The sequence below is a fragment of the Protobothrops mucrosquamatus genome, unplaced genomic scaffold (genome assembly GCF_001527695.2).
Source record: "Protobothrops mucrosquamatus isolate PMUCROS unplaced genomic scaffold, P.Mucros_1.0 scaffold3677, whole genome shotgun sequence".
Classification (NCBI taxonomy): Eukaryota; Metazoa; Chordata; class Lepidosauria; order Squamata; family Viperidae; genus Protobothrops; species Protobothrops mucrosquamatus.
Genome location: NW_015389634.1, coordinates 63,663 through 90,990, shown reverse-complemented (window position 1 = coordinate 90,990; position 27,328 = coordinate 63,663). Strand labels below are relative to the sequence as shown.

The following is a 27,328-nucleotide window of genomic DNA, read 5'->3' as shown; positions in this document are numbered from 1 at the left end:
GCATGAAAGAGGGGGGGGGTCGCAGGAGCATGCCTTCTCCAAAGGGGTCTGCAAGGGCTTCCTTTGTGTGCTGCAGAAGCCGGAGCCGGCAGAGTCTGGGTGGGTGGGTGCGTGGGCGGGTGGGGGCGTCGCGCGGGACCCCCGGTTTGGCCGGAGACTCCGATCCCCGGCGCGAGGCGGCGAGCAAAGGGATTCCCCGTTTTTCCAGGCGAGCTTTCCCCCCCCCCCGGGCAGACGCTGTTGGGGGTGAGGGCGGGATGGGAGGGGAGGAATGGCATCTCCCACCCGTGTTGGATGCCGGGGGGGGGGATCCAGGTGGAAGCACCTTGGGGAGGGGGGGTGTCTCTCCCGTCGGGAGGATGAGGGGGTGGGCTTCCATTGCTGGATCAGGGAGGGCAAATTCTTGGGAGGGGGCTGGCTCCCTTGGTCAGCACCTTTCAGCATCCTCCAGGTGAACTCCCCCCCCCCTCTGTCATCTCCAGCCTAGGAGGGCCCTTAGGAAGTGTGCTCAGACTACAGTCCCCATCCTCCCCAGCCAGCTGGGAGGGTACGGGCTGGAGAAGGTGTCTCTGTGTGTGTGTGTGTGTGTGTGTGTGTGTGTCTTCGCCCACCTGCTTGGCCTTCCAGAGGGAGAGGGGTGAAGAAGGGGCCTCTAGAGAAGAAGGAGAGGGTGGGTGGGCTTGCCTTCAGGGTTAGAAAAGCAGGTGGGAGGGAAACATGTACACACACACACACACACACACTGACAGGCACTCACAACCCTGCTCCTCTTACTTCTGGGCAGAGATCCGAGGTGGGTGGGGCAGGTCCCCGTCCTGCCGCCTTATCTAGGGGGGAAGCCTCATCTCTCTTTGAACAAGGCTGGTGGCAGAGGTCAGAGGTCAGGAGAAGATCTACCCCACCCCACCCCACCCCGGGGCAGCCAAGCTGAGATTGACGTTTATCAATCACCCCCCAACTCCAGCCGCCCTTTTCTTTCTCCTGGCTGGAGAAAGATTCGCTCTCCAGAAGGATTTGCAAGCAGGGAACCCCTGGGGGGGGCATGGAGGCGCAAGAATAATAGAGACAGACCGCAAGAAGAGAGGGAGAGGTTGGACTACAGTTCCCATGATCACTCAGCAATGGGAGTTGCAATCTTGGGTCTTCGGAAGGGAAGAGGGACCCAAAACTATCTCTCCATCCCTCCATCGTATCCATCCATTCTAGCTATCCCTCCTATCCATCTATCAGACAAAGATAGGCATAAGAGAAAAAAATAATTAGATTGGAAGAACAGAAAAGTGTGTGGATTCGACATAGAGACACCCCTGTGTGTGTGTGTGTGTGTGTGTGTTCAAATCCATCAGTTGCCTATGATGTCATTGGCAATGCAGGACTCCGAAAACAGCCCTCCGAAATTTACATCGTGCCCTCGCCCTGGGGCTGCAGCTCATCATGCGTTGAATGACAGCTGTCTTCCCCACCCCAGTCTCCTCCGTTTTGTCTCCTGGAGGAGGGGGAGGGGTCCTAAGAGGGGGCTTCCCTTTTGGGGAAGGGGATTTCTGCTCGAACAGCACTCCCACTCTTTCACACGCCTTCCCCCCCTCCCCTCCTCCTCCTCAAAGGGGGCTCCGGTTTAGGCAGAACCTCAATGCAGGGGAAGAGATGCTTGGAAGAAAGAAAGAAAAAAATCATCATCATCATCATTTTAAGGGGGCTGGCGATGACGTCCTTGCCAACGAAGGGAAAGAATGAAAAATATTTCTACGCCCACCTCTTCCTTAAGCAGATTTTGTCATTTTCTTAGTCATCATGCCAGCCAACCTGGGAAGTGGGGAATTAGCTAGCAGGATCCTTCAACAGAACCATTCCAGGGGGAATTGCTGGAAGGGGCAGATAAACCTGGTTAACCAGGAGGGCTGGGGAAAAGCAGGATGGAGGCAGCCCGTCGGAACTGTCCGTGGTGCTTAAAAAGGGTTTAAAAAAACCAGCTAAGTTGAAAAATACAAGAGTTTGCTGGAGGCTTGTAGGACTTTGAAGATGGCTTGGCCCAAGCTCAGTGGAGTTTCCATTGAGTTAAGGCCAACTCCTGGTGATTATATGGTTTGTATGGATGTTATCTCCTTAGAAATGAGTATGAAAAACCTTTTCTGAGTCCCCCCCCCCTAGTTCTAAGGTTTGGGATTTATTTATTTTTTTTGCCCATCTCCCCTTGAAGTACTAACCAGGTCTAAATGTTGGAACCGATGAAGATCGGTTAAGGGTGGCGGGGAAGAGATAAATCAAATCTCGGCTGAAATGTTATTTTGCTGACGTTGGTGGAAAGGGCAGACTAGCAGAACTGGGCCACCACCTATCATATTTTAATTATTTTGCTATTTTTTTGTTTGCTTCTTGGCTTAGAACTCAACAAGAGAGGTTGGTTTTGAAGACCCACAAATTTGGTATATGTTTTATTTACAGGTACAATCTCAGGGACTCAAAATGTTAGGCGGAGGCTACATCTTTGGTATTAAAGAAACAGATGATAGGTTTGGCTTCTCCTCTTTACGCAGGGATTTATCTTGCCATGGTGAAGGATTCTGGGTTCTGATTCAGCCCGTTTCTTGGCATTTCTCCCTGGGAATCTTGTAGCAGTCCCACGTATGTCAACTCTGAAAACACACAATATCCCTTCGTCTTCTCCACATCTAAACATCCGCTGCCCTTGAAGTCTCTCCAGATTCCATCTTGGAACCCACTTGATTCCTTCCATCTATTGATCGGGCAATTCAGATGCCGATTTGCCTGGAAAGAATTTTATTTCGACTTTCTGTGTCCTCTTTAAGAGCTTTCTGAAACCGGGTAGTTTGCCGTTTAAAATTGGTTTTTTGACAAAATATTTTTATTCTTCAACAGCCACTTTCCAACTTGGCTTGTCGGAAGCCAGCTGGGAAGGTCACACCCTGGGACCCCCGCAACTGTCATAAATACATACCAGTTGCCAAGCGCCCCAAATTCTGATCACGTAGCTGTGGGGATGCTGGGATGGGCGTAAGTGACATGTTGCAAGTCACTTTGATCAGTGTTGTAACTTATGATTCATTTAATGAATCATTCTAACTCGAGGACTAACTGTACAGCTCCGATTTGAGCAGCATATCCTTTTTTTTTTGCATCCTCTTGTCTTCCTTTCTGCAGTCAAAGATTGGGGTTCCAGAGCCCCCCCATAATTGCAGGACAGGGCCCCGTTTTAACATCTGGTCCTCTTGGATCAGCTTTGATCCTGCTCTGTGCCCACAATCATGGGCGATGTGGACGACTAATAGATTTGTTGGAGCTTTTCCCAAACTAGATCCTTGCAGACATCACACCTGTCCGGAGTAACACCGCTGGGATCTACTTCCCCGGCCCTGTCTCCCCCCCACAACACCTAGGCTCCCCACCTGTTCTTTGGGGTAGAGACCTCTTTGCATATGTCAATGGGTCTGGTTGCCTGCCTTGATGAACTCTGCGTGAATGACTTGGTGTGTGTGTGTGTGTGTGTGTGTGTGTGTGTGTGTGTGTGTGTGTGTTTCAGCTGACAGCAGCATCTCTGCCTCTTCCCCACCAATGGCAGTGCAGCCGGTCTTTGAAAGCATTACATCATTGGCAGCCAATGGGAAGCTGGGGAAGGGATGCAGCATTTAGAGCAAAAGGGAAGGGATGGAGAAAGCCCATCGGGTGGAATCCAACTCTTGTGAAAAAAGCAAGCCCTGTTTTTCTAACTGAACTTTCTTTGGAGCCATTTAATCAAAGGGAATTTGACCCCCCTGGCTCTTGTGCCCCGTTCTTTCTTTCTTTCTTTCTTTCTTTCTTTCTTTCTTTCTTTCTTTCTTTCTTTCTTTCTTTCTTTCTTTCTTTCTTTCTTTCTTTCTTTCTTTCTTTTTCTTCCTTCCTTCCTTTCTTTATTTCTTTTTCTTTCTCTTTCTTACTTTCTGTTTCTTCATCTTCTTCTTTTTCTTCTTCTTCTCCTCCTTCTTTTTCTTCTTCTTCTTCTCCTCCTCCTCCTCCCTCTTTTGGCCTGGGTCAAAGGCAGTTGGGCCCCATGGAGCCGAGACATGACATCATTGCCTCCCCCTTTCCCCTGGAGAGGCTGGGGAGAAATGGAGAGGGTGGGATTGTATGCTTAAGGCTCAGGTGTTGGCCAGGAAGGCAAAACTCATCTTTATGCAGAAGGTTCCCTTATCTAAATCTGTCATTATTATTCATTACCCCAGCAGGCTTCGCCCACAGAGGCGATTAACCCTTTGCGGAAGAGAGCCGGTTTGTTAAAGCTTTCCCCCCCACCACCACTCCCAAAGAAAGCAGATCCGACATTTCCTCCTCCCGTTTCCCCCCATAACCACTCCCCACAGGGGCAGCAATAGCACAGACCCCTTGATAAAATCCGTCCTTTACATAGTTGCACCCTGAATACAAAAGCAGCAGAGTCATTATCACATGAAGTGTTAGCACTGCTTTATACAAGGCCACACTTGGAATACCGCATCCAGTTTTGGTCGCCACAATATAAAAAAGATGTTGAGACTCTGGAAAGAGTGCAGAGAAGAGCAACAAAGATGATCAGGGGATTGGAGGCTAAAACATATCAGGAACGGTTGCTGGAATTGGGTATGTCTAGTTTAATGAAGAGAAGGGGTGCCATGATAGCAGTGTTCCAATATCGGAGGGGCTGCCACAAAGAAGAGGGGGTCAACCTATTCTCTAAGGCACCTGAAAGCAGGACAAGAAGCAACGGATGGAAACACATCCAGGAGAGACGCAACTGAGAACTAAGGAGAAACTTCCTGACAGTGAGAACAATTAATCAGTGGAACGACTTGCCTCCAGAAATTGTGGGTCTTCAAGAAGAGACTGGACAACCATTTGTCTGAAATGGTATAGGGCTTCAGGCCTGAGCAGGGGGTTGGACTAGAAGACCTTCAAGGTCCCTTCCAGCTCTATTCTGATTGAGTGAGCTTGTATCGCAAACGTCATAATGCACGCATTTTCAGCCGCAGAGTTTAGGAACGGGCGTAGGGTCTGCCAAGTAGCTTGGACAGTTGACAGTAATTGCTCCAAAGTCCTCCAGAGTCTGGGGCCAGTTTAAATTTGGCTTGTGGAGATCCTGGTCCAGCATCTTAATACTTCACCACGGTGAGCAGTAGAAAAAAAAAATAGAAGGGGAAGAATTTTGCATGTGCTCAGCGTTCTCTCTCTCTCTCGGTCTCTTGGCTGCGAGACTCATCTTCATGGGGGTTTTTTTTTCAGCTGAATGCACTCAATTGACTAGGTAATCAGAGCACCGAGACTCGGAAGGGACTCGGCGGTGTCTGCCTTTCCATCACACCATTGGGATCATGTTAATTTTCCACGTCTTTGTAAATGTATCCTCATGCCTATGAAGTAAGCGTTTGCACCCACATGCCGGTGCGCAATTGTTGGCAAACAGGTTGGGATTCATTCTGTGGGCATGCAAGAAGTCTGCCCGGTTTGTTTCAGCTTTGTTGGCCGAGTTGTCGGGTTGTTAGGAAGATTGTGAGCCAGGAAACCGTTTTTTGTCTCCAAAGGGGAGAGAAAGCAGAGCTGGGTGGCAAGCGATTAAAATTCTTTCTTTGCTTCGAGTGATGCTGTCATCCCCTGCCAATTTTTCCCCCCTTTTAAACGAGGTGGAAGTCATGCTGTTGAATTATTATTGCTGTTGTAGAAATGTTCCTCCTTCTAAGTGGTCTTCTGAGGTTGTGGGTTTAGGGTTTGAGGACCTCTCCTTCGAGCCAAATATTAGTTCAGCTTATTACAACGTTGCTACAACGTAGGGTGGCACCCATCTCTAAATCCAGGCACCGTAAACAATGATACGATTGCCAGCAAAATTCCACTGCAATAACATTAAAAAAAAAAACCTACAACTCAGAAAAGCTAAAATCAAAGAGGACATTTAAAAAAGATACACACCCCGGCTACTATAGCAGCTGAAAAAGGGATTTTTTTAAAAGAGGTTGATGCCATTAAAGAGCAGAGAACAGTGGGTAAATGTTTTAGGAGGAGCAAGGCAGAAATGAGCCTTAACTTCACCATCAAGCTTGGCTGTCAGTCTGCCTGTGGCCTTCCGGGTGCGCTTCAAGGTGTTAGTAACAACCTTTAAAGCACTCCATGGCAATGGACCTAGGTATTTGCAAGACCGCCTCCTACCAAATACCTCCCTTTGACCAGTCCGCTCCCACAGAGAGGGCCTCCTTAGGGTGCCGTCGGCCAGTCAATGCCGGCTGGTGACCCCCAGGGGGAGAGCCTTCTCTGTGGCAGCTCCTGCCCTCTGGAATGACCTACCCCCCTGACCTACATACAACTACGGACCTGCGCCTCTTTCGCCGAGCCTTGAAAACCCATCTATTCCATGCGGCCGGCCTGGCGTAGTTCTGATTGTGTTTTGGTAGGGGTTTTTATATGGGGTTTTTTAGAGCAGGCTTTTTATTTAATATTTATTGTGATTTTTATTATTGCCTGTTCACCGCCCTGAGTCCCGTAAGGGAGATAGGGCGGTATATAAATTTAAATAATAAATAAATAAATAAATAAATAAGAGCCCTCCTGAGATACGTGCAGATTCTTGCTTTCTACTATACCGAGAGGGTCTGCCCTAAGCCCTCCGTGCTCAGGAGAGCAGGGGAGGGAAGCAGCTGCTGCAATAATTGGTCAAGCAGGGTGGAGGGTGTGTGGTGGCCCTGCTGTGTTTGCCCGCTGGCAAAAACATTGGCTATCCTCCATCTCTCTCTCGAGAGGCTAAAACCACACCAGTGTCTCCCCAAATAACCAGCTCTGTGCTTGGAGAAGCAGAAGGATGATTGCATCCTGCAGGAGAGTGAGGGGTTACGACCGGAGACAAGCCTTCAGAGGAGACTCGTTCTGGCTTTGGCTGCAGCCACTGGCTCCAATGCGCACCAGCCAAGCCGGGGACAATCGAGCGGATCTCGCAGCCGAGGTGTCTGCTGCCAACCGGCCACTCGCCGCCCTCGAAACCACTTCAACAACTCATGTTCGCCGACAGGCCTGTTTCCTTTTGGCTGCCTTCCCAGTTAGCAGGAACGCAGCCACCATGTGGGCGCGATTCAGGCATTGCCCCGTTCCGTGCTGAACCAAAGTGGCTGGGAGAAGCGGCCATGTCGGTCCGCCGTTGGTTTTGCGTTTGTGCGGCCTTTGCTTAAAGGCGTCGCGAAAGAGCTGGGCCCAGCGTGGCTTTCTGCCTCCGAAGTAAAACAAAACAAAACATGGTTTGCAGCGGTGAAGTTAGATTGCGTGGCGGTCCCGAGACAAACCAAGTTACTCATTACTCCGGTTTGCCTTTCAAACATAAGTGGACTGTCCGATCAAGCTAACTTTGAGGAATCAATCCGCCAGTCCTGGTTTTTTTCCTTTGTAGTTAAAAAAAAATCACTTTTTTCTTCAAAAGCTTCTGTTTTGAGGTGCCGCAAGTATCTCTTCAGAGGACGGGGGGCTCTCTTCAAAAGCTCTACCTTTCATTCAGGGTGGTTGGCGGCTGACTTAAAAGTTCTTTTCCTTCTTCTCGGCAGTTCTCCAAGGAGAAATACATTCTTGACTCCTCGCCGGAGAAGCTTCACAAGGAGTTGGAAGAGGAGCTGAAACTCAGCAGCTCAGACCTGAGGAGTCACGCCTGGTATCATGGCCGCATCCCCCGGGAGGTGAGACCTTTGGGACGAGGCCACCTCTGGCCAACACGGGATCGGAAGTTGGGTTGATCAAGAGAAGGGAGGGGGATCAGCTGGGTGGTGCTGGTGTCCTTCACTCAGCCTGGGTGGAGAAATGGAGGGACATGTAGTTGACTCTTTCCCAGGATAAGGAGGCTGACGGTATAGACGTAAATAAGACTGCATCACATTCTTACTAATTGTACAGAGAAAATAAATGTAAGCTAAAAGCTCTTTGGAGGTGAGGTTACTGCTGGCTTCTGAATGGGGCCCAAGAGGAACCTTCTATATTATTGGGGTAACCAAGGGTGCACCTCAACATCAGAAGCAGATACTCAGGGACAAGCACTCTCAAACGTTTCTAAAACCGAAGCAACATGTCAAATGCTTACTCCGGCTTCCTTTCCAGTGTAGGGCCAGGCTTATATTCTCTGCAGATGCTCAGAGGCACTGCTGCAATCTTTGCACCCACGCCCTGGCACTAGAGGACTAAATAGCGCTAGCTAGGTTCCTTGGATAAACCCTAACACTGGATATTTTTTTTAAGTTATTCATTGAATTTTGTATTTATGTTATTAATCGAATTTGGACTCAGCTCACCAAAGCCTGAGCAAGTAGGGCAGTTCTCCCAAGCAGGGCACACACCTCTTCATCCCCATTCTGGATTTATTCTTTATTTATATTTTTTTTCCCACAGGTGTCGGAAAGCCTGGTGCAGAGGAACGGGGATTTTTTGATCCGCGACTCGCTCACCAGCCTGGGCGATTACGTGCTGACGTGCCGCTGGCGGAACGAAGCCCTCCACTTCAAGATCAACAAGGTGATGGTGAAATCCGGCGAAGGGCGCACCCACATCCAGTACCTCTTTGAGCAGGAGAGTTTCGACAACGTCCCGGCCTTGGTGCGCTTCTACGTGGGCAACCGGAAGCCCATCTCGGAACAGAGCAATGCCATCTTCTACTGCCCCATCAACCGCACGTTCCCGCTGCGCTACCTGGAGGCCAGCTACGGACTGGCCAATGGGAAGCACAGTAGCTCCCATAGCCACTCTGGGCAGAAAGGGGGGCACATCAAAAGGAGGAGCATCACCATGACGGACGGACTGACCGCGGACAAGATCACCAGGAGCGACGGGTGTCCCACCAGGTAAAAAAAAAAAAAAAAGTCTTGGATAAAACGCCCATCTTGGAGTAGGGAGGTTCCTGCCCACATCCCAGAAGGAGGGATGATTGTGGGGTGAATCCTCAGTTTTGCAATGGGGTTTACTCCAGCCCCAATGGAGGAGTTAAGCTGGAGAAAGACGGCTTTGTTAATTCAACCAGATCGGAGTTTCCGCTTTTCAAAGAAATGCAGTTTCTGGGTTTGTGTGCCGTTTCTTTTTTCAAAGCAGCCCCTGAAGCTGGGCTTCATTCAGTGGCCCCCATGCTACAACTCTGCTCAGTTCTTGGGGAGGGGGATTTTCACCCATTTTAATCTCTTCCTCTCTTAGTGTCTCCTTGCCGCATCACCGGGACATCATTCGGAACTGCGCTGTCAGTGTGGACCAGATCCAAGACCTCCACTCCCCAATGTCACCCATCGCCGAGACCCCAGCCACTCCAGCTTACAGCACTGGTAGGCAGATCATTGTCTGAAGGGGGCAAAAAAGTGTTTAACATGTATAAAAGATAGGTTTCAAAGATTCAGAACACAAAACACAACATTGTGTCTCAAAACACAATAGCTGTGACTGCATCAGACCTTTCAGCTAACCCGTTTTCTGGGGTTTGTATCACGCGTCCAATTACAGGAACCTGCCTCTAACTACAATGACCCCAAAATGGCAAAATGTGTGTTGTGGACAGTGTGACACAACTTCAACCCTTGCGTGCTTGTGTTGTGATCATGCAAGCAAGAATTTGGGGGCCTGCGATGTTGTAACACCCATCTTGTTATTTTCCTCCCGTTACTCCACCGTGCAGAAAGTCGTCCGTCCGACCACAAACACACCGGTCAGCTGGGTGCTTGCAGGATGCTGAACCACAAAGATTCTAGCTGAAGTTCAGTTTTTTTTTTAAAGCTTGTGAGAATGCAGCCTCCAGGTTTTCACTGACCCAGATAAGCCTCTTGTTTTAAAGTCGCAGGCACCATAAGGGAGAAGAGGGTGATGATGAAATAAAATAAATTGTAATTGTCTAAGGGTGACTTGTAAGAGGTCATTCTGTTCTTCGGAGACTTTAAATTTAAAAGGCACTTAGACCAGAAAACCCTTCCAATTGGATATTCTTTAAAAATAAAATAAAAAAGCAGAAATCATGCAGCAAATGTGATTATCTTAAAAATTATGACTTGAATGCAGAAGGTTCCAGTTCTGTAGCTTTAAGCTGAAGCTGAAACATTTGGATCCACGCTTACGAAGATACAACATTCATAACTTTACTAGTTAAACCGATTCCCCCATACGTCTATTTGAAGAGTCCTAATTCTTCAGAACTACTGAGTTCGTTCAACTAGTAGCAACACCACGTTAACTCACATCACGGGCACAACGTCCCTTCGGTGCAAAATGTGCATTTCAATTTCACATGCATGCACGCCTTTCAGAGACGTTGCATAATGTTGTGCTGAGCTGTTCTTGCACCTTCAGGCCCTGCAAATATGCAACCTTGGTTAAAAGCAGGTTTTTCTGCTTCTTTTTTTTGTTGTTGTTTTTTTTGCAGTTACTCGTCTCAAACCACAAGCGAGCCAAGCTGGCAACGGTGCCACCCCGTCATCCCCGGTCATCCGACGCTCTAGCGAGCCGCAGCTATGCCAGGGGAACGGCAGTAAAAGCGAGCTGTCGGACAGCACCCACTCGACCCCTTCCCACGGATGCTCCAGGGCGTCCCCTTCTCCGTCTGCCAGCAGCTACAGCGACCCAGATTCAGGACATTATTGCCAGCTTCACCCGCCCTCTCCGGTCCAGTGGGACAGGCCAATGCCCGACAACAAAGTGATGCCAACCAAGAGTTACGTGGAGAGGCTAAAGGGGGACGAATGCCAGCGAGGATTTATCCTGAACGGTTCCGAAGGAGAAGCTGGGCCCAGGAAGAGGCCGGAGCAGGACATGATAGGCTTTGTGGTCCCGGTGGTGGAAAGGACATCCTCGTTCAATCCCGCGCTGTTCCACTCCTTGCTTATTCCAGGGGAAAATAAACCTCTGGAAATGATGGTGCTGAAGAAGATCAAGGAACTGCTTGCCGAAGGGGACGCCAGGACTCTCGCCAAGCATATCACCCACGTGGATTGCCTGGTATGGGGAAGGGCACAGTGGGAGGGCTTGATAGGAAAGGGAATGCTCTGGTCTGGCCCTTCTCGGAGCCAATAACTGTGTCAGGCAATCCGCTTGGTCGCCTCTCGGCGGAGAGACGACGCAACCTGCACATCAGCAGAAAAGTCCAATTCAGTCCCACTCGGAAAGGCACCGGGCGGAAAATCCACACGATTGCTAGAGAGAAGGGATTGCATGATCCCAGCAAGGAAGAAGAGGGCAAATCTAGGCAAGATAAGAAATAGTTTGCTATCATTTTTTTTAAAGTCTTTTTTGATCTGGTTTGGAGCCACATCTCTGTAGGCCTTGCTCAGTCCTCTCCCAAGCGTTATCTTTTATTCAAACACAGGTTTCTGGGAAATGAATCAGTGTTTGTTTGTTTTTTCATGATGGTGGTGGTTTTCTGCCCACTCTGTTTTCTTTAATCAGAGGCTAGTGGTGATCCATGTGGTTGGAAAGTAAGATCGAAATAAAGAAGGGAGGTTGTAGAGGTTAAGGCCTCAGTTAGAAACTACGAGGTTGGGAGTTCTAGTCCTCCCATAGCCAGGTATCTTTGGGTTATTTTCTTTCAACCCAACTGGTGACAAATAGAGAAAGGTAATTTAAGATGGTCTTTTGCGGTCAGATCTGGCTCAGCTTCTCTCATCTGCCCAGCATAGATTGCTCCAGATAAATCATCTTCCAGAAAATTGGGGGGGATGACATTTATTGTAGGGTCTCCCTCCCCATTGTGCCCCCAAAGGCAATTTCATCTCTACCTCATTTTCTTTAGAAAAACAGGTGTATTTTTTTTTCTTTTGAAGAGCATTTGGCAGGGAGACGTTTTAATACTGGACCCTAGCACTTGGAGATGGTTCTCTTTTTAGATTTGAATACAGATTTTGTTGATTGTGATGGTTTCTCCGTGTAAGGCTCCTCTGAATCAAGGCAGCATAAAAAAAAAATCTGTAATAAAGCCAATTTAAACGCCCTTTTTCAATCTTCTTGCTATCAGCTAAGAAACATAACAGCATCTCCAAGAGATACGAAGGGCATCGGGTTGGAGAGAGGTTCATCATTCTAACCGATTCTTACTGTCTCCTGGGGTCTCCCCTTCCCTTGTGATTTTGCAGCACTAGTGATGTCATTATTTCACTTAGTGACGTCATGCGATCTGTCCTTCAAAGGTTACAGGGTGAGGCCATATTTTTAACTGAATCGAGAACATGAGTCATTCAGAGTTGTGTGTGGTTGGAGAGAGGTGTATAAACGGGTTTCCTGATGGAGAAAGACATCCCAAATAGGGGGTGTGTCATTGCCGAGATTGCAAAGAGAAAAGGAAGGAGCCATTTTTTTTTAAGCCGGTCTTAATCCACAATTTATGACCTGCAGATTTACTTTTATCACACAGGGCAGGAGAAGAAGGCAATAAACTTTAGAAGGATCAGGGCAATTATGTTGGGGAATCCTAAAAAATGCATAGAGACTCTGATCCGGGTCAATAGAAGAAACTTTGGTTCCCTTTTCTTTTGCTGAAGCAATTTTTCTTCTTGCTACAGGCCAAATCCTCCTGGGAGTACCAAAGCATGGAAAGGCGAGATAGGAAAGCAAATTTATTGCAGTCATTAGGTTTCCCCGTTGTCCACCATTCTTTGCGGAGATTCCCCTCTCCATCCAAGGACCGGGGAGATTAAACCACTTTGTCCTCTTTGTTGCAGGTTGCTAGGATACTGGGGGTTACCAAGGAGACCCAGAGGCTCATGGGAGTCAGCTCAGGGATGGAGCTGCTCACCCTGCCCCACGGACATCAACTTCGCCTGGATTTGTTGGAAAGGTAAGAGTGCAGAGCGTGACAAAGCAAAAGAGGCGAGAAAGTGATGGGAAAGGGAGGGGGAACAGATCTCCAAAGTTTTTTTTTTGCCACTTCTTAAGACACAGACTTTGGCAATTTCAACGGAGCTTGCTTGCAAGTTTCTAGTCCTCAGTACTCAAAGCGCTCGAAAGCATCTCGTCGCGCGGAATCCAGCCAAGGCTGTTAACAAGACCTCTGATGGCAACTTCTTCCCGTTACGTCTTAGGTTCCACACCATGACCATCATGATCGCGGTGGATATTCTGGGGTGCACAGGCAGCATTGAGGAGCGGGCCTCTCTGCTCCACAAGACCATTCAGCTGGCGGCCGAGCTGAAGACCATGGGCAACATGTACAGCTTTGCTGCTGTGATGAACGCGCTGGAGATGACCCAGGTATCTTCCAGGAAAGCTTCAAAAGAATGGCAAAAATCCCTGGACATCTTGAAGCCTTAGAGAAACTCAGCCTAGTCTTTACTTAAGCCACACTCCAGATTCTTATTTCCCCTTATTCTTTTGCCCTTCAGATCTCCCGCCTGGAGCAAACCTGGATGGTTTTACGCCAGCGTTACACGGAGGGTGCCATTCTTTACGAGAAGAAGCTAAAGCCTTTTCTCAAGAGCCTCAACGAAGGAAAAGGTGAGCAGGGCAACTTTCCGTGTACGGATTTTTTGTACACAAGCTTGACGAGCACACTCCGTTTTTTTAAGGCGTTCAAAGAATTTGTTTGCAAATTCCCTCCCTGTGCCTTTTAATTGTGTACACCCACAATCGCGGGTGCATTCCTGTTTTTTTGTGCAAAGGGCCTTCTCGATCAGAGCTTTTCCATAAAATAAGGACAGCTGAGAGGAGGTAGGGTAGAAATGGGAGTTGAGGTGTCTTCCAGAGCTTGGTCGGCTGAAATGAAATTATCTGAATCTGCCTTTCCTTGTCTAGTAACCAGTGGCTTTAGCAGTCACTAACGTAGCCCTTAGTTTATAAATTTTGGGGAAAAATTGGAATGGGGACAACTTAGGAAAAAAGAAACATTTGTATCTGAAGAGGAGAATTTGTAGCCACTTAGATCAATAAGTAAGTAGAAGTATTAAGAAGATGTTATCCCCATCCTATCCATCTCAGTTCTGGTTTCGGTATGGTTTTAAAATCTTAGCGTCGTTTCGATATTTTAATTATGTTTCTACTTGCTTTGTAAGGCGCCCAGAGCCCCCTTATAGGGAAGATGGATGGCATAAAAATTTAATAAATAAAGGCAGAAGAGTGTGCATCCTCCACAAATCCTTCTTCTAATGTTGCCCCCAAGCCAGTATTACAGATGATGCCCGAGGAGACAATCCAAGGGAAGCTAGCATACTGCACCCCAACATTTTTTATCCAGAAAGACCCTCTAAAATTTTGAGAAGCAGAAGCCCTCCAAGGGGAAGCTGACCCTGAAGAGCAGTTACGTTGCTTGAATGACCCCATCTCTTTCTCCTTCCAGAAGGACCACCCTTATCTAACACCACCTTCCCTCACATCGTGCCTCTCATTACTCTTCTGGAGAGGGACACGGCACTGCCGGACCACCCTGAACCCTGGGAGAACCTGGACAACAGCGTGGAGGTAGTTATGGCCCATCTGGAGGCGGCACGCACGGTGGCCCACCACGGGGGACTGTACCACACCAATGCGGAGGTGAAGCTGCAAGGTAAGTGATACGGGCTGAAGCCCACCTCAAGAGGTGTGAGAATTAAGTCTCTGGGCCACAAAGGAACAGGGCAGGGGTGGTGGAGGGAGAAAAAGGAGGAGGTAGCTGGGCACTTTCAAGCAGTTAGAGAGAACACAAACCCTGCTTATTGTTAAAGAAGCAAAAATCAGCGAAATGGGGTGTTTTGTAGAAAGAGGGAGCGTTGCAAGATGGACGTGGGAAGGATTTGGCTTTCAGGGCCGTAAGAAAACGTCTCAAACTTTTAATCATTTCGGTGGGATTTCACCATCCCTAACTTTAATGTGATGTTATATATTTATGGCCCAAAGGCGTCTTGTGGCAAGCTGAATAGCAAACAAATTTAATAGCTTTGATTTTGTACCTCAGCCTAAAAAGGTCATCCGAGAAATAAGAGGGTATGGCTGGGGCCGGATCTCCAGAGAGGCAAGTAAAGCAGAGATGCTTGCAGCATCTTAGAACAGAAGCATCTTAGAACAGAAACTTGTGTATATTTATCGTGGTTTTTATTATCGCCTGTTCACCGCCCTGAGTCCCGTAAGGGAGATAGGGCGGTATATAAATTCAATAAATAAATAAATAAAGCAGGAAAGAGATTTGTAAAAAGTTTGAAAAGGAAAGAAATGTTTAGAAGAGATGCTTGTTAACCGCTAGAGGGCATTTGTTTATCAGGATCTGGATAGAAGTGCGCCCTGTGGAAATTGCAAATCCTTTCCTAAGAGTTTGGTGCCGTTTCCCCAAGCCTGAAACTACAAAACTGTTTGGTCTTGACCCAGTTGTGGCTGTAAACTCTAATTAATGGGTAGGATGTGACCTCAGCAGTGGCCATTGTGTCAGGATGTTGTGAGGGCACACAACCGATCAGCTTAACTAGTGGCGTAAGCTCTATTCACAACAAAGAATCTAAAAATGTAAATTTGTCCAGCTGGGCAGGATTTTATTTGCATTCTTGTCCCTCTGCAGGGTTCCAGCCACAACCGGAGCTTCTGGAGGTTTTTAGCACCGAATTTCAGCTCCGGCTATTATGGGGGAGCCGGGGGGCCGAAAGCAGCCAGAGCGAGCGCTACGAGAAGTTCAACAAGGTCCTCACCGCCCTGTCCCACAAACTGGAGCCAGCAGTGCGTTCGAGCGAGTTGTAGCTGGACAACAACGGGCGCAAGATTGCAACGAATGCGCCTGCAGCTTGCTTTCTGGCAGCAGTGGGTCTCGAGCGATGCTAAGGTGGTAGGATTGGACCGAGAGGGATGCAACTGGGACCCTTCCCAAAAAGGCCTTTCCAGCATGAAATACTGACAATCACTGGGTTGACTTTGTTCCTGCAAAACTTGACAACGACCGAGATCCTCCAGGCAAACCATGGAAGAGAATGCACTGGCCAAGCATGTTAGATATCAGCCATGCAGATTCGTGTTGAAGAGCTGCAGTGTGCCTCCTGAGAGAGGCAAAACTTCCGAGTTTAAATTCAGCACCGATTCATAGCTAATTTCAGGCCCAGGTTTGGTGCCTCACAGTGGGGTTTGAAACCAAGAGTGCAGGAATCTTCTCTCTGCTCCTTCTATTACTTTGAGGTTCCCCTGTTCTCTTTTCCATCGCCATGAATTGGAGAAGAGCAGTTTCCACCAGCTTTGGGGGCTGATCATAGTTTGTTTAGTGCCCCAATCTCAGAAGGACCTGGGCGACAAGGCACACCCGCAGACAGTAAGGCAGCCCCCAAATTTAGCTTTTCTATGTTCATGAGCATCTCTGATCATCGCTAACATTCAATCTACACCCAACTTAATCCATCAACCGTAAGCCTCCAAGAGTAGCCCCATGACAAGATGGATGGTAAATAAATGTAATTATAAATAAAAAAAATATCAGGTAAAGTTAGGCCACTGCCATCTTTCTTTCCAGGGATCCCCAAGTCCCAATCTCAGTCCTTCCATTGATGCCAAGTAACATTCCTTTATTTTCTTAAAGTCTCTTTTTCTTTTGCTTCCCTCCATTTTGATGCAGGGAATGAGGGTGGTTTTGTAAATTAAAAAAAAAAATCCATGTGGGGTGTATATGTATCTATAAATATATATATATACATATGTATTCAGGTCTCATATGTAAATAATTGACATGGTTCTTTTAGGTCTTGTAAATGAATGTACAGATACAATGAAGTGTCTTTCCTCGATTCTTGCATACAATAAACTTTTATGCTTTTTTTCTTCAAGTAGGCTTTATGGTGGATTTAAACAGGCTTTCTCACCGCTGCATATACCTTTTTGAAATGATCTATACAAATTTATTTGAGAAGAATGGAACAGAGCATTTTTAAAACAAGAACAGACTGGAAAATGCAATTTAGGCACATGGAGAGAATTGTCTCCAATTAGATCAAGGATAGGTTGTTTCGTGACTACATGCCTTGCCTTTTTCGACATCAAACCCTTTTCATGTCCTAAAAAATAAAAAAAATATTTCTTTCCAAGCTTGAGCTTAAAAAAGAGTAGCATTCTTTAAACCCAGTGGAGCTGACTTCTGAGTAAACCTACATAGGATGCAACCTGAAAAAGGCAAATTTCTTGTCTAAAACCCAGATTTCCGTTTTCGAAATAGAAATAGCTCAAGAAGGGCCATTACTTATTTTAAAGAAAGAAAATGCTTTCAAATTCTTTTAAGAAAACCACTGAAACCCTCAAAGAAGTCCCTTGAAATGTGAAGACAGGTTGATATTAACAAAAGCTTATTTTACCCTCGAGTAGACCTGCTTAAAATTGGCAAAAAATACCAGCAAAAACTTTTATTTTCCTCCCCAGAGCAAAACTAACCAGAATAATCAAAGCAAGCCTGAAAGTGACTAGAAATTAAAAGAGATTTCCCAGGGAGTAGTGAAATTGACTAATGAAGTTGAAATTGACTTTCTGTTGGAAATTTGACTAAATTCTAATACTAAATTCTACTAATTTCTGAACGAAAATCAGAGATGAGTTTTGTTGGGAGGCTTGATTTGGTATTTCTTAGGCCTTCTCTTGAGGAAGACCATGGTTTGTTTTGATCCTGGCTTGTTTTTGGTGCAAACATCCCCTTTTTCCTCTAGAGTTTTACATTTCCACCTGTTTTTCTCCCTTTAGCTTATTTTTCTTCTTTTATTTGCCTCTGAATTGCACTTTCAAGCATTTTTTCAGCCACTTTTCCACCTGTTTCTCCTTCATTTCTAAATAAATCCGTTTGCCTACATTTTCTTCTTTTAGCCATTCCTCTCCTCCATCCTCTCCTGAAGCCATTTTCTCTTTAAAATTCCTTTTTCTCCTCACCGCCTCCTTTCAAGCTCCTGCCTCTTCTATTCTTCAGTATTTTCTCAAACATCTTCTCATAAATGTCTTTTTTTTTTCTTTTTTCCCATTTTCCTTGAGATATTTCTCCATTTTCCTTCCTCGTAGCTTTATTTTTTTTTACTCCAAACCCAGTTTGCCTCATGACCTATTGCCCTTCCCTAAAATAAATTTAAATTAAAATAAGTTTAATCTCCCAGCCACCCAAACTTATTTTTCCCCCATTTTTCTTTAGCTCCTTTCCCTTCTTCTTTGCTTTAGAATGTATATTTTTTACATCTTAATTTCTTTCCCCCCCCTTCAAGCTTCAGCTCCCCTTCATTGTCTTCCTCGTGCTGTAATAATATTTATTTTTAATATATATTTGGTTCCAATTCTTTTTCCCCCCTCAGAAACCATTTTATTCCCGCCCCTTTTTTTGAAAAGGAAAAAAAAAAACCAAACGGGGACGGTTGGGGAGGCGGAGCTTTAAATACCTCCCCTCGGCAAGCCCCGCCCCCCGGAGCCCCCGCCCCTTCGCGCAGCGGCGTGGCGGAAGCCAGGAATTCCATTCGCTCTCCGCCTGCGAGCACGAGCCGGGCCGCGGGGCAGGCCGGGAGTGGGCCGCCGCACGAGGAGACGCGGGAGCGCGCTTCCCGACCCTCTCGCGGGCGGACAGCCAGCATGGAGAGGGGCGGGTGCGCCCTCGCGGGAACGCGGCTGCTGCTGCTGCTGCTGCTCTTGCTGCCTCTGCCGGGGTTGATGCTCTCGGGCGCCCCCTGGGGGCCGAGCGCCTGGCATTGCAGCCTGTCGGCGTCCTGCGAATGCGAATTCTGCCCTGATTTAACGGGTGAGGCTATGTAGCGGGTGGGGGATGTACTGGTGAGACCGGCCGCTGGGGGGCGCAGGGGAGCGAGTTCGAGTCCCACCCGCCCCCTCCCCATCCAGCTAACAGCCCTGCTAGGTAGGCTGGGATAAATAGAATAGCAATGAATAGAACAGCAATTATTTTTTTTAAAACAACCCCAAGGTTGAAGACCCCATTCTACTGCCCCTGTCCTACCCTGCAGGGTTGTTGTGAGATGCAAAGTGGTTCAATTTATGGGCTCTCTTTTTGGGGTCAGTTTTAAAGCCCAGGATTGGGCAAGAAGGAGGGGAAAAAGAGGAAATTGGGGGCACAGAAATAGCAGGAAGGGTGATACCTGTGCCACTGGCAGATGCCCATTTGGACCCCTCCCCTGTATCTTGGGCATCGTGGCATAGGACCTCGCCTTCTCAATACATATATGTGTGTGTATATGTATTACTATTATTGTTATTGTTTTCTTATTAATTTTGGTCATGTTTATGTCGTGTATATTGGAGGTAGTTACCTTTGAGAGCTGCATGCAATGAAATCTCATTTTAATGTATTAATGGATATTTAAAGTGACAATAAAGTTATTATTCTATTCTGTTCCGTTCCATTCTATTATTCTCTTCTCTTTTCTCTTCTCTATTCTGTTCCGTTCCATTCCACTCAATTCTATTATTCTCTTCTTCTCTTCTCCATTCTTCTATTATTCTCTTCTCTTTTCTTCTCTATTCCATTCTATTATTCTCTTCTCTATTCCATTCCATTCCATTCTATTATTCTCTTCTCTTCTCCATTCCATTCTATTATTCTCTTCTCTTCTCCATTCCATTCTATTATTCTCTTCTCTTCTCTATTCCATTCCATTCTATTATTCTCTTCTCTTCTCCATTCCATTCTATTATTCTCTTCTCTTTTCTTCTCTATTCCATTCCATTCTATTATTCTCTTCTCCATTCCATTCCATTCCATTCTATTATTCTCTTCTCTTCTCTTCTCTTCTCTCTTCTCTACTCTACTCTACTCTACTCTATTCCACTCCCCAGGCCTCGAGTGCGAGTTAGCTCTGCGCCTGGTGGGGCAGCCTCTGGCCAGGCAGCTGGTCATCCAAGGCCTGAAGAAGTTTGTGCAGGATCCCGAGCCCACCAAGCCCCTGGTCCTGTCCTTCCACGGCTCGACGGGCACCGGCAAGACCTTCCTGACCTCCCTGCTGGCCCAGCACCTCTTCCGGATGGGCCTCCGGAGCCCCTACATCCACCGCTTCTCCCCGCTGGTCCACTTTCCCCATGCTGACCACCTCCAGCAATACAAGGTAAGAGAGGCCGGAGGGGGGGGGGCGGGGTCTGTTCCCCACAAACCGCTTTCCTTTTTCTCTTCCGTGGCCACAGAGCGGCCACGCCAGCCTTGCGAGGTGGTACTTTTGCAAACCGGACAGCCCTCCGATCTCCACCATTGTTTGCTTTGCGGCCCATTTGAGCCGTATCAGGGTTGATTGGTCGGTGGCCGGATCCCAGGTGAACCCAGTCCGGTGACCCATTCCCGGACATCGGTCTATACAGGCAATTTCCGTTCCTAAGCAAGGCGTAGACTTACCCAGAGTTATAATAATAATAATAATAATAATAATAATAATAATAATAATAATAATAATAATAATAATAACAACAACAACAACAACAGCAGCAGCAGCAGCAGCAACAACAGCAACAACAACAATAATAAAAAAAGTTGGAAGGGACCTTGGAGGTCATCTAGTCCAACCCCCGCTCAGGCAGGAAACCCTATACCATTTCAGACAAACGGCTTATATTTACAAAGTAATCCCTAACCATCAGCTTCTGTATTCCAAAATCACATAATAGATTTTCTCTTCTCCCAGTAATATTCTCTTTGCCAACCTTGGATTAATACAATCCTTATTAGTTTGATAGGTAACAAAAATAAAGATTTAATTTTTCTAAAAAATTTCTACCCATAATAATCATATCAATATCACGCTTCTTTTCTTGGATCCTGTTTGCAGTTCTTATTCAAATTTATTTTCCCTACAATGTTCAAAAACGTTCTCGCGGGTTCAAATTTTCCCAAAGTTAATTACCTTAAGGTATTTAAATCTATTTTTCAGGTTCTTAAAAAAAATAAGTAAAAAAAAAAAGACACAAAAGAAAAACGAAGAAAAAGAAAAGATGAGAGAGAGAGAGAAAGAAAGAAAAAAGAAAAAAAAAGGGGAGAGAAAAATATGTCGCATTCTTCAGCGCTGGCCCTAAACTTGGATAGTGGTGAAATGGTTGTAAAGCCGCCGACTACTTAATAAACTTATAAAACAGGACTGGAAAGGAGATAGAATTGTAGGGTGTGGATGATGGGATCTGGATCTGGAGTTCCCTGCTTGGCTCATCCTGATTGGCAGCTTGTGAGCGTAGTTTTTCTTTGCCTTCCCTGTTCCAATGTTGATTTTTTCTCTCTCTCTCTCTCCCATCTTCTCCTTCTGCGTAGGACGATCTCAGAAGCTGGATCGAGGGCAATCTGACCCAGTGTGGCCGTTCCCTTTTCCTCTTCGACGAGATGGACGATCTGCATCCAGGCTTGATCGAGGTCATTGCGCCCTTCCTGGGACCTTCCTGGGTGGTGTTCGGGACCAACTATCGGAAAGCCATCTTCGTCTTTATCAGGTAACGAGGGTTGGGGGGGGGGGTTAAGACACAAGGCTGGGTGTCAAGAGTGAAAACGTGGCAGCAAGTTAGAGAAACGAAACCTGTCCAGTTCTGCAGGTTTTGAGACAGAGTAGAATAGAATAGAATAGAATAGAATAGAATAGAATAGAATAGAATAGAATAGAATAGAATAGAATAGAATAGAAAATATGGGATAGAATAGAATAGAATAGAATAGAAAATATGGGATAGAATAGAATAGAATAGAATAGAATAGAATAGAATAGAATAGAATAGAATAGAATAGAATAGAATATATGGGATGGAATAGAATAGAATAGAATAGAATAGAATAAGAAAGAATAGAATAGAATAGAATAGAATAAGAAATAAGAATAGAATAGATTGTAGAATAGAATAGAATAGAATAGAATAGAATAGAATAGAAAATATGGGATGGAATAGAATAGAATAGAATAGAATAGAATAAGAAAGAATAGAATAGAATAAGAAATAAGAATAGAATAGATTGTAGAATAGAATAGAATAGAATAGAATGGAATAGAATAAGGAATGGAATGGAATAAGGAATGGAATGGAATGGAATGAAGAATAGAATAGAATAGAATAGAATAGAATAGAATAGAATAAGGAATGGAATAGAATAAGGAAGGGAATAGAATAAGGAATGGAATGAATAGAATAGAATAGAAAATATGGGATAGAATAGAATAGAATAGAATAGAATAGAATAGAATAGAAAAGAAAATATGGGATGGAATAGAATATTTATTTATATTTATTTATATTTATTTATATTTGAATTTATATCCCGCCCTTCTCCCGTAGGACTCAGGGCGGCTGACAATCTATTTAAAATACATACAAAACAATACAAATTTAGAATAAGAAAGAATAGAATAGAATAGAATAGAATAAGAAATAAGAAATAAGAATAGAATAGATTATAGAATAGAATAGAATAGAATAGAATAGAATAGAATAGAAAATATGGGATGGAATAGAATAGAATAGAATAGAATAGAATAGAATAGAATAGAATAAGAAAGAATAGAATAGAATAGAATAGAATAGAATAGAATAGAATAGAATAGAATAAGAAAGAATAGAATAGAATAAGAAATAAGAATTGAATAGATTGTAGAATAGAATAGAATGGAATGGAATGGAATAGGAATAGAATAACAGTCTTGGAAGGGACCTTGGAGGTCTTCTAGTCCAACCCCCTGCTCAGGCAGGAAACCCTATACCATTTCAGACAAATGATTGTCCAGTCTCTTCTTAAAAGCTTCCAATATTGGAGCATTCACAACTTCTGGAGGCAAGTTCTTTCCACTGGTTCATTGTTCTAACTCTCAGGAAATTTCTCCTTAGTTCCAGGTTGCTTCTCTCCTCGATGAGTTTCCATCCGTTGCTTCTTGTCCTGCTTGACTCCCTCTTCTTTGGGGCAGCCCCTGAGATACTGGAACACTGCTATCATCTCCCTCCCGGTCCTTCTCTTTGTTAAGACTAGACGTACCCAATTCCCGCAACCGCTCTTTATAGGTTTCAGCCTCCATCCCCCTAATCCTCTTTGTTGCCCTTCTCTGCACAAAGATGCTTGGAAACTTTTCAAGGGCATTCTAACCACTGTGGAAGAAGATAGCAGACGGTTCTCAAAACGACAAGGCGTTTACATGGTCTACGTGGACATCTGGGAGGTCGTTGTTAGATACTTTGGTTAGACGTCTTGGGATTTTAGAGTTAGTTTTCCGTCGCCTATACTGGGGGTCTCCAACCTTGCCAACTGTAAGACTTGTGAACTTTAACTCCCAGAATTCTGAGAGTTGAAGTCCACAAGTCTTAAAAGTTGGCAAGGTTGGAGACCCCTGGCCTATATCAGGGCTTTTCAACCTTTTCACCCATTGTACCACTTTTAGGATATGGCAACATCTGAGTACCACCAGTGGCCTAGCAAGGTGTCAAAAACTTGATGACCCAAAAAAGAAAGGAAAAAGTGATGAACTACAGGTAGTCCTCAACTTACAACAGTTCACTTAGTGACTGTTCGAAGTTACAATGACACTGAAAAAAATACCCCCCAAGCCACAGCCGAGCAAGACACCTGCCTGCCCACCCAGTGGCGCTCTTCCTCCTGTCCGAGGTTTTCATTGTTGTGAGCATTTCTGTTGAGGATTGGCAGTGGGGGTGGGGTGGGGGGTGTTTGGTTTTTATTCCCCCCGTCTGCTGGGTGGTTGCAGCAGGTTTTGGTCACTTCACATGACCCTGGGACACTGTGACCGTCATAAATATGAATCACTTGCCAAGCATCTGAATGTAAATCACAAGACCCTGGAGATGCTGCAACATTCCAGCTGATCGGCGCTTCTTCTGGGCTCCACAGAAGCACCAGGATCAGCGCCGAGCTCCAGCTGGAGCCTGGCACTAATCCTGGCGCTTCCACTGAGCCCTGACAGCCCTGCAGCTCCAGCCATCTCTCGCTCAGGCTTGTGTGGTGCTGCCACCGGTTCAGCTCATTCCCCTCCCCTGCTACCACTTTTCTAGGATGGTCGTGTACCACCTGCCAGGTGCCAACGTACCACAGGTGGTACCCGTACCACTGGTTGAAAAGCCCTGGCCTATATCACATCGTGTATTCAATAAACCAGTAAGATATGAGAGATGTAGTACTGCTGGGCTTCAGTTGCTCTCCTCTGACTGTCTTTAGCAATACGGGCACGGAGCAGATTAACCGGATGGCTTTGGACCTCTGGCGGGACCGCAGAGACCGCGAGGAGATCAGTCGTCAGGATCTGGAAGCGTCGATTTTGGAGGCCATTTCTAAAGACCCGCAAAGTGAGTTATCTTCAGAAGGAGGGGAGAAAAAGAGGAACACTTTGGTGGGACGTTGGCGATCTACAAAACTTCCCCAAATAAAGGGCAGAGGGAGAAAAAACACCAATCCGCAATGAATTGAGGTAGTCCTCGGCATACAACCGTGATGGACCCTGCCCATTAGGGTCATAAAACGGGTCAATCCCCTGAGCCACCCAATTTCGCCACATTTTTGAAGCAGACATGGCGGTCGTAAGTATTGAACGCAAATTAAATAATGGATTTCGACAAAAACATGGCAAAACACAAGTCAATGTAAGTGCCGAACCCTAAATGACTATTGGGGGGGGGAAGGAGGAGGAGCGGGTGGAAACCTGGCTACCCAAACTTTGGATCCGGCCTGTAAGTCCTCGCTTTTTCAGGTAGGTCGTGTCTTCAAACAGTCATTAAGCAATCAGTCGTAAGTTGAAGACTGTCTCTATGCCCGTTTCGGCATTCGGCAACTCAGCGTCCGGTTTGGTAAAATTGGAGTGGCCAAGATGACCTTAATCCAGTGGTTCTCAACGTGGGGTGAATTCACATGACTGGACTTTGTTCTCTCGGCCACGTTTTGCTGTTACATTGACTATCTTTTGCAACCTGTTTTGTCGAAAACTGTCCCTTATTTGCGTTCGCACTTTGGGAAAACATTGTGAAAATTGAATTGGTCAATCAATCCATCAGGATGGAGCTGGAAGGGATCTTGGAGGTCTTCTAGTCCAGCCCCCTGCTCAAGCAGGAATCCCTATACCATTTCAGTCAAATGGCTGTCCTGTCTCTTCTTAAAAGCCTCCAGTGATGGAGCACCCACAACTTCTGGTGGCAAGCTGTTCCACTGGTTAATAGTCTTCACTGTTAGGAAGTTTCTCCTTAATTCCAGGCTGCTTCTCTCCTTGATTAGTTTCCACCCGTTGTTTCTTGTCCTGCCTTCTGGTGCTTTGGAAAATAAATTGACCCCCTCCTCTTTTTGGCAGCCCCTCAAATACTGGCATACTGCTATCATGTCCCCCCTAGTCCTTCTTTTCTCTAGACTGGCCATCCCCAAATCCTGCAGCCGTTCTCCACAGATCCTTGGGCGAGGGCACAATGTCATCATGAGGAGTCTGCAATGTCATGATTTTAAATCTCGAATTAAGTCTTGGGGGGTCCGCGGTCACGGTCCAGGGCCACAAAAGGCATTTAAAGGGGATCCCGTGGTCAAGAAAAGGTTATGATCCACTGCCTTAATCTAACTGACCTCGAAGCAAACGTAGATAGGTAGAAATTGGGGATCCCCCCTGCCTGTAACGTTAACAGTTTCACCCTCGTCCTTTTTCTCGTCTCTTTCAGACGGATTCTGGAAATCCGGGATCCTTGAGCAAAACGTGATCGACGTCTTGGTGCCCTTCCTCCCGTTGCGACAGCACCACGTGAAGCAGTGCGTGGTCAACGAGATGGCCGGCCAGGGTCTCCTCCCTCACCCGGAGGTCGTGGACGGAGTAGCCGGCAGCTTTTCCTACTTCCCCAACGAGGAAAAAATCTTCTCCTCCACCGGATGCAAAACCGTATCTTCCCGCATCCCGTTTTTCTTATGACCTCTTTGGAGACGTTTTCCCGGTCCGGAATGGAGTTTACGGTTTTCTTCCAAGTCATGACCATTTCTGGGTTCTGAAGGACCAAGGACGGGGTCTTTTTAAAGGCAAAGAATGATGCTGGCTTGATCAGACGTGATGCCCCCTTACACCTTGGCCCGGAATCCGGCTTTTTTTGAATTCTGAAGGAGAAGATTCTGTGATGCATTACGCGGGGGAAATCTTGCCTTGCTTTTAAAACACTGTTCCTCGGAACGTTTTACAAATTCCTGCCGTTAGTGCCGTTGAATTAATTCGGTTTTTTTTTTTCCTACACCTTCTTAAAATCCTACCTCTGAAGTCGAAGGATGATTCTGAAGCACCCTGTGATTTTTTTTAAATCCAATAAGCTGTATTTTACGATTCTAATTCAGGGATGGTGTGTGTGTGTGTGTGTGTGTGTGTTTTTCTCCAGGGCATTCTCTGTTGTGTCAACCAGAACTTGATGGACTGAGATGTGGCTTGTTGCTACAAGTTACACAAAATGCAGCTGCTTTTAAAAGACTTCGCATTGACTGCGAGAGACTGTTTTTCTGGGAGGTTTTGAGGAAGCACCAGCCAAAGAGAATATTTTTTTTTTTCTCTCTTCTCTTTCTTTTTTTTTTCTATGCCTCTTGGTGCAGAACAACAGACTTGAACAACTAATAATAGATTGCAATCCACCTCAGCGCGAATGCTGCTAGTTTTAAAAAGCACACTTCTAATCTTTATCACTAAAACAAAGCACAAAATAGTACGTTTACATGCCGCAAACTTGTTTTGGTCCGGCAACCCTCTGCAGGGTCGGTCTAAGTTTAGGTACCGGGTGTCTTTAAACCCAGGAAGAGATCTCTTCTACCTCCTTCGTAGAACTTTTCACCTCAGAGAGTCGACGCACGTCCTTTTTTTGAAACTGCGCCCTTCTTATCTTGAATTTATTGCTGAACTGGACATACAATAAATGTGAAAAAACCTGGACGTACCTGAAGGTCTTCAAAAGCTTGCTTTATTTAAATAAATTAAAAAAACAAAACAGGAAAGGCACAGCTTTATAAAGTCTTTTCCGAAGTCTAGAAAGAACCGCAAAAGAAATAAGCTGCAAATTGCCAATTGTTCTTTGTGGATCTTTGCAAACCCAAGGGGGGGGAGAGATTAATTCTGGTGCTAATTGCATCATCCCACTGGGTACCCCTTTTCCCTGTGGGTCTGCCACAAGTCACTCTTGAGCCCCGAAGGGATGGCATCACCCCATCACCCTTTCCAAGATTTGGGGGTCCTGGTTAGAGAAACGAAGCCTCTAGCCGAGCAAAAAAATCTGGCAAAGGGATCCTCAATTTTTTAATGGTGGATCCAGATAGTTAAAAGTTGTGGTTGTTTTTTTTTTGAGCAGGCGAGCTCCAAATGACAGGAGAAATCCTGTCCGACTCACTAGAAATTCGGGATATATGGGAGAGAAAAAGCAGAGGGGGTTTCCGTCCCCAGGGCGATGCTTCAGACAGGCCCAGAACTGACTGATGCCTTCTTAAATTTTTCTCCAGCAGAACGGTTCCTTGGGGCATTCCTTGGGG

General features: G+C 46.0%; 2 protein-coding genes across 2 annotated transcripts in view; both read left to right on the top strand.

The window, feature by feature from the left end:
• Nucleotides 1-15,642, top strand: part of SH2D3C (SH2 domain containing 3C) — a 31,892-nt gene extending 16,250 nt beyond the window's left edge. The window contains exons 4-12 of the mRNA XM_015827409.1: nucleotides 7,548-7,676; nucleotides 8,380-8,828; nucleotides 9,172-9,296; nucleotides 10,382-10,953; nucleotides 12,669-12,784; nucleotides 13,029-13,197; nucleotides 13,329-13,440; nucleotides 14,279-14,485; nucleotides 15,467-15,642. Of these exons, the coding sequence (XP_015682895.1) occupies nucleotides 7,548-7,676; nucleotides 8,380-8,828; nucleotides 9,172-9,296; nucleotides 10,382-10,953; nucleotides 12,669-12,784; nucleotides 13,029-13,197; nucleotides 13,329-13,440; nucleotides 14,279-14,485; nucleotides 15,467-15,642 (2,055 nt within the window). The remainder of the gene's footprint in view (nucleotides 1-7,547; nucleotides 7,677-8,379; nucleotides 8,829-9,171; nucleotides 9,297-10,381; nucleotides 10,954-12,668; nucleotides 12,785-13,028; nucleotides 13,198-13,328; nucleotides 13,441-14,278; nucleotides 14,486-15,466) is intronic.
• A 2,832-nt stretch (nucleotides 15,643-18,474) lies between these two features.
• Nucleotides 18,475-25,857, top strand: TOR2A (torsin family 2 member A). The gene is made up of 5 exons (XM_015827408.1): nucleotides 18,475-18,640; nucleotides 19,690-19,955; nucleotides 21,140-21,315; nucleotides 24,026-24,153; nucleotides 25,501-25,857. Exons 1-5 carry the CDS (start codon nucleotides 18,475-18,477, stop codon nucleotides 25,743-25,745), a joined length of 981 nt encoding a protein of 326 aa, XP_015682894.1. The 3' UTR covers nucleotides 25,746-25,857.
• The last annotated feature ends 1,471 nt before the right edge of the window (nucleotides 25,858-27,328 follow it).

Coding starts and splice junctions, on each gene's coding strand:
- TOR2A (XM_015827408.1), top strand. CDS start 18,475: ATGGAGAGGGGCGGGTGCGCCCTCGCGGGAACGCGGCTGCTGCTGCTG. Junction 18,641..19,689: donor ATTCTGCCCTGATTTAACGG/GTGAGGCTATGT, acceptor TCCACTCCCCAG/GCCTCGAGTGCGAGTTAGCT. Junction 19,956..21,139: donor ACCACCTCCAGCAATACAAG/GTAAGAGAGGCC, acceptor CCTTCTGCGTAG/GACGATCTCAGAAGCTGGAT.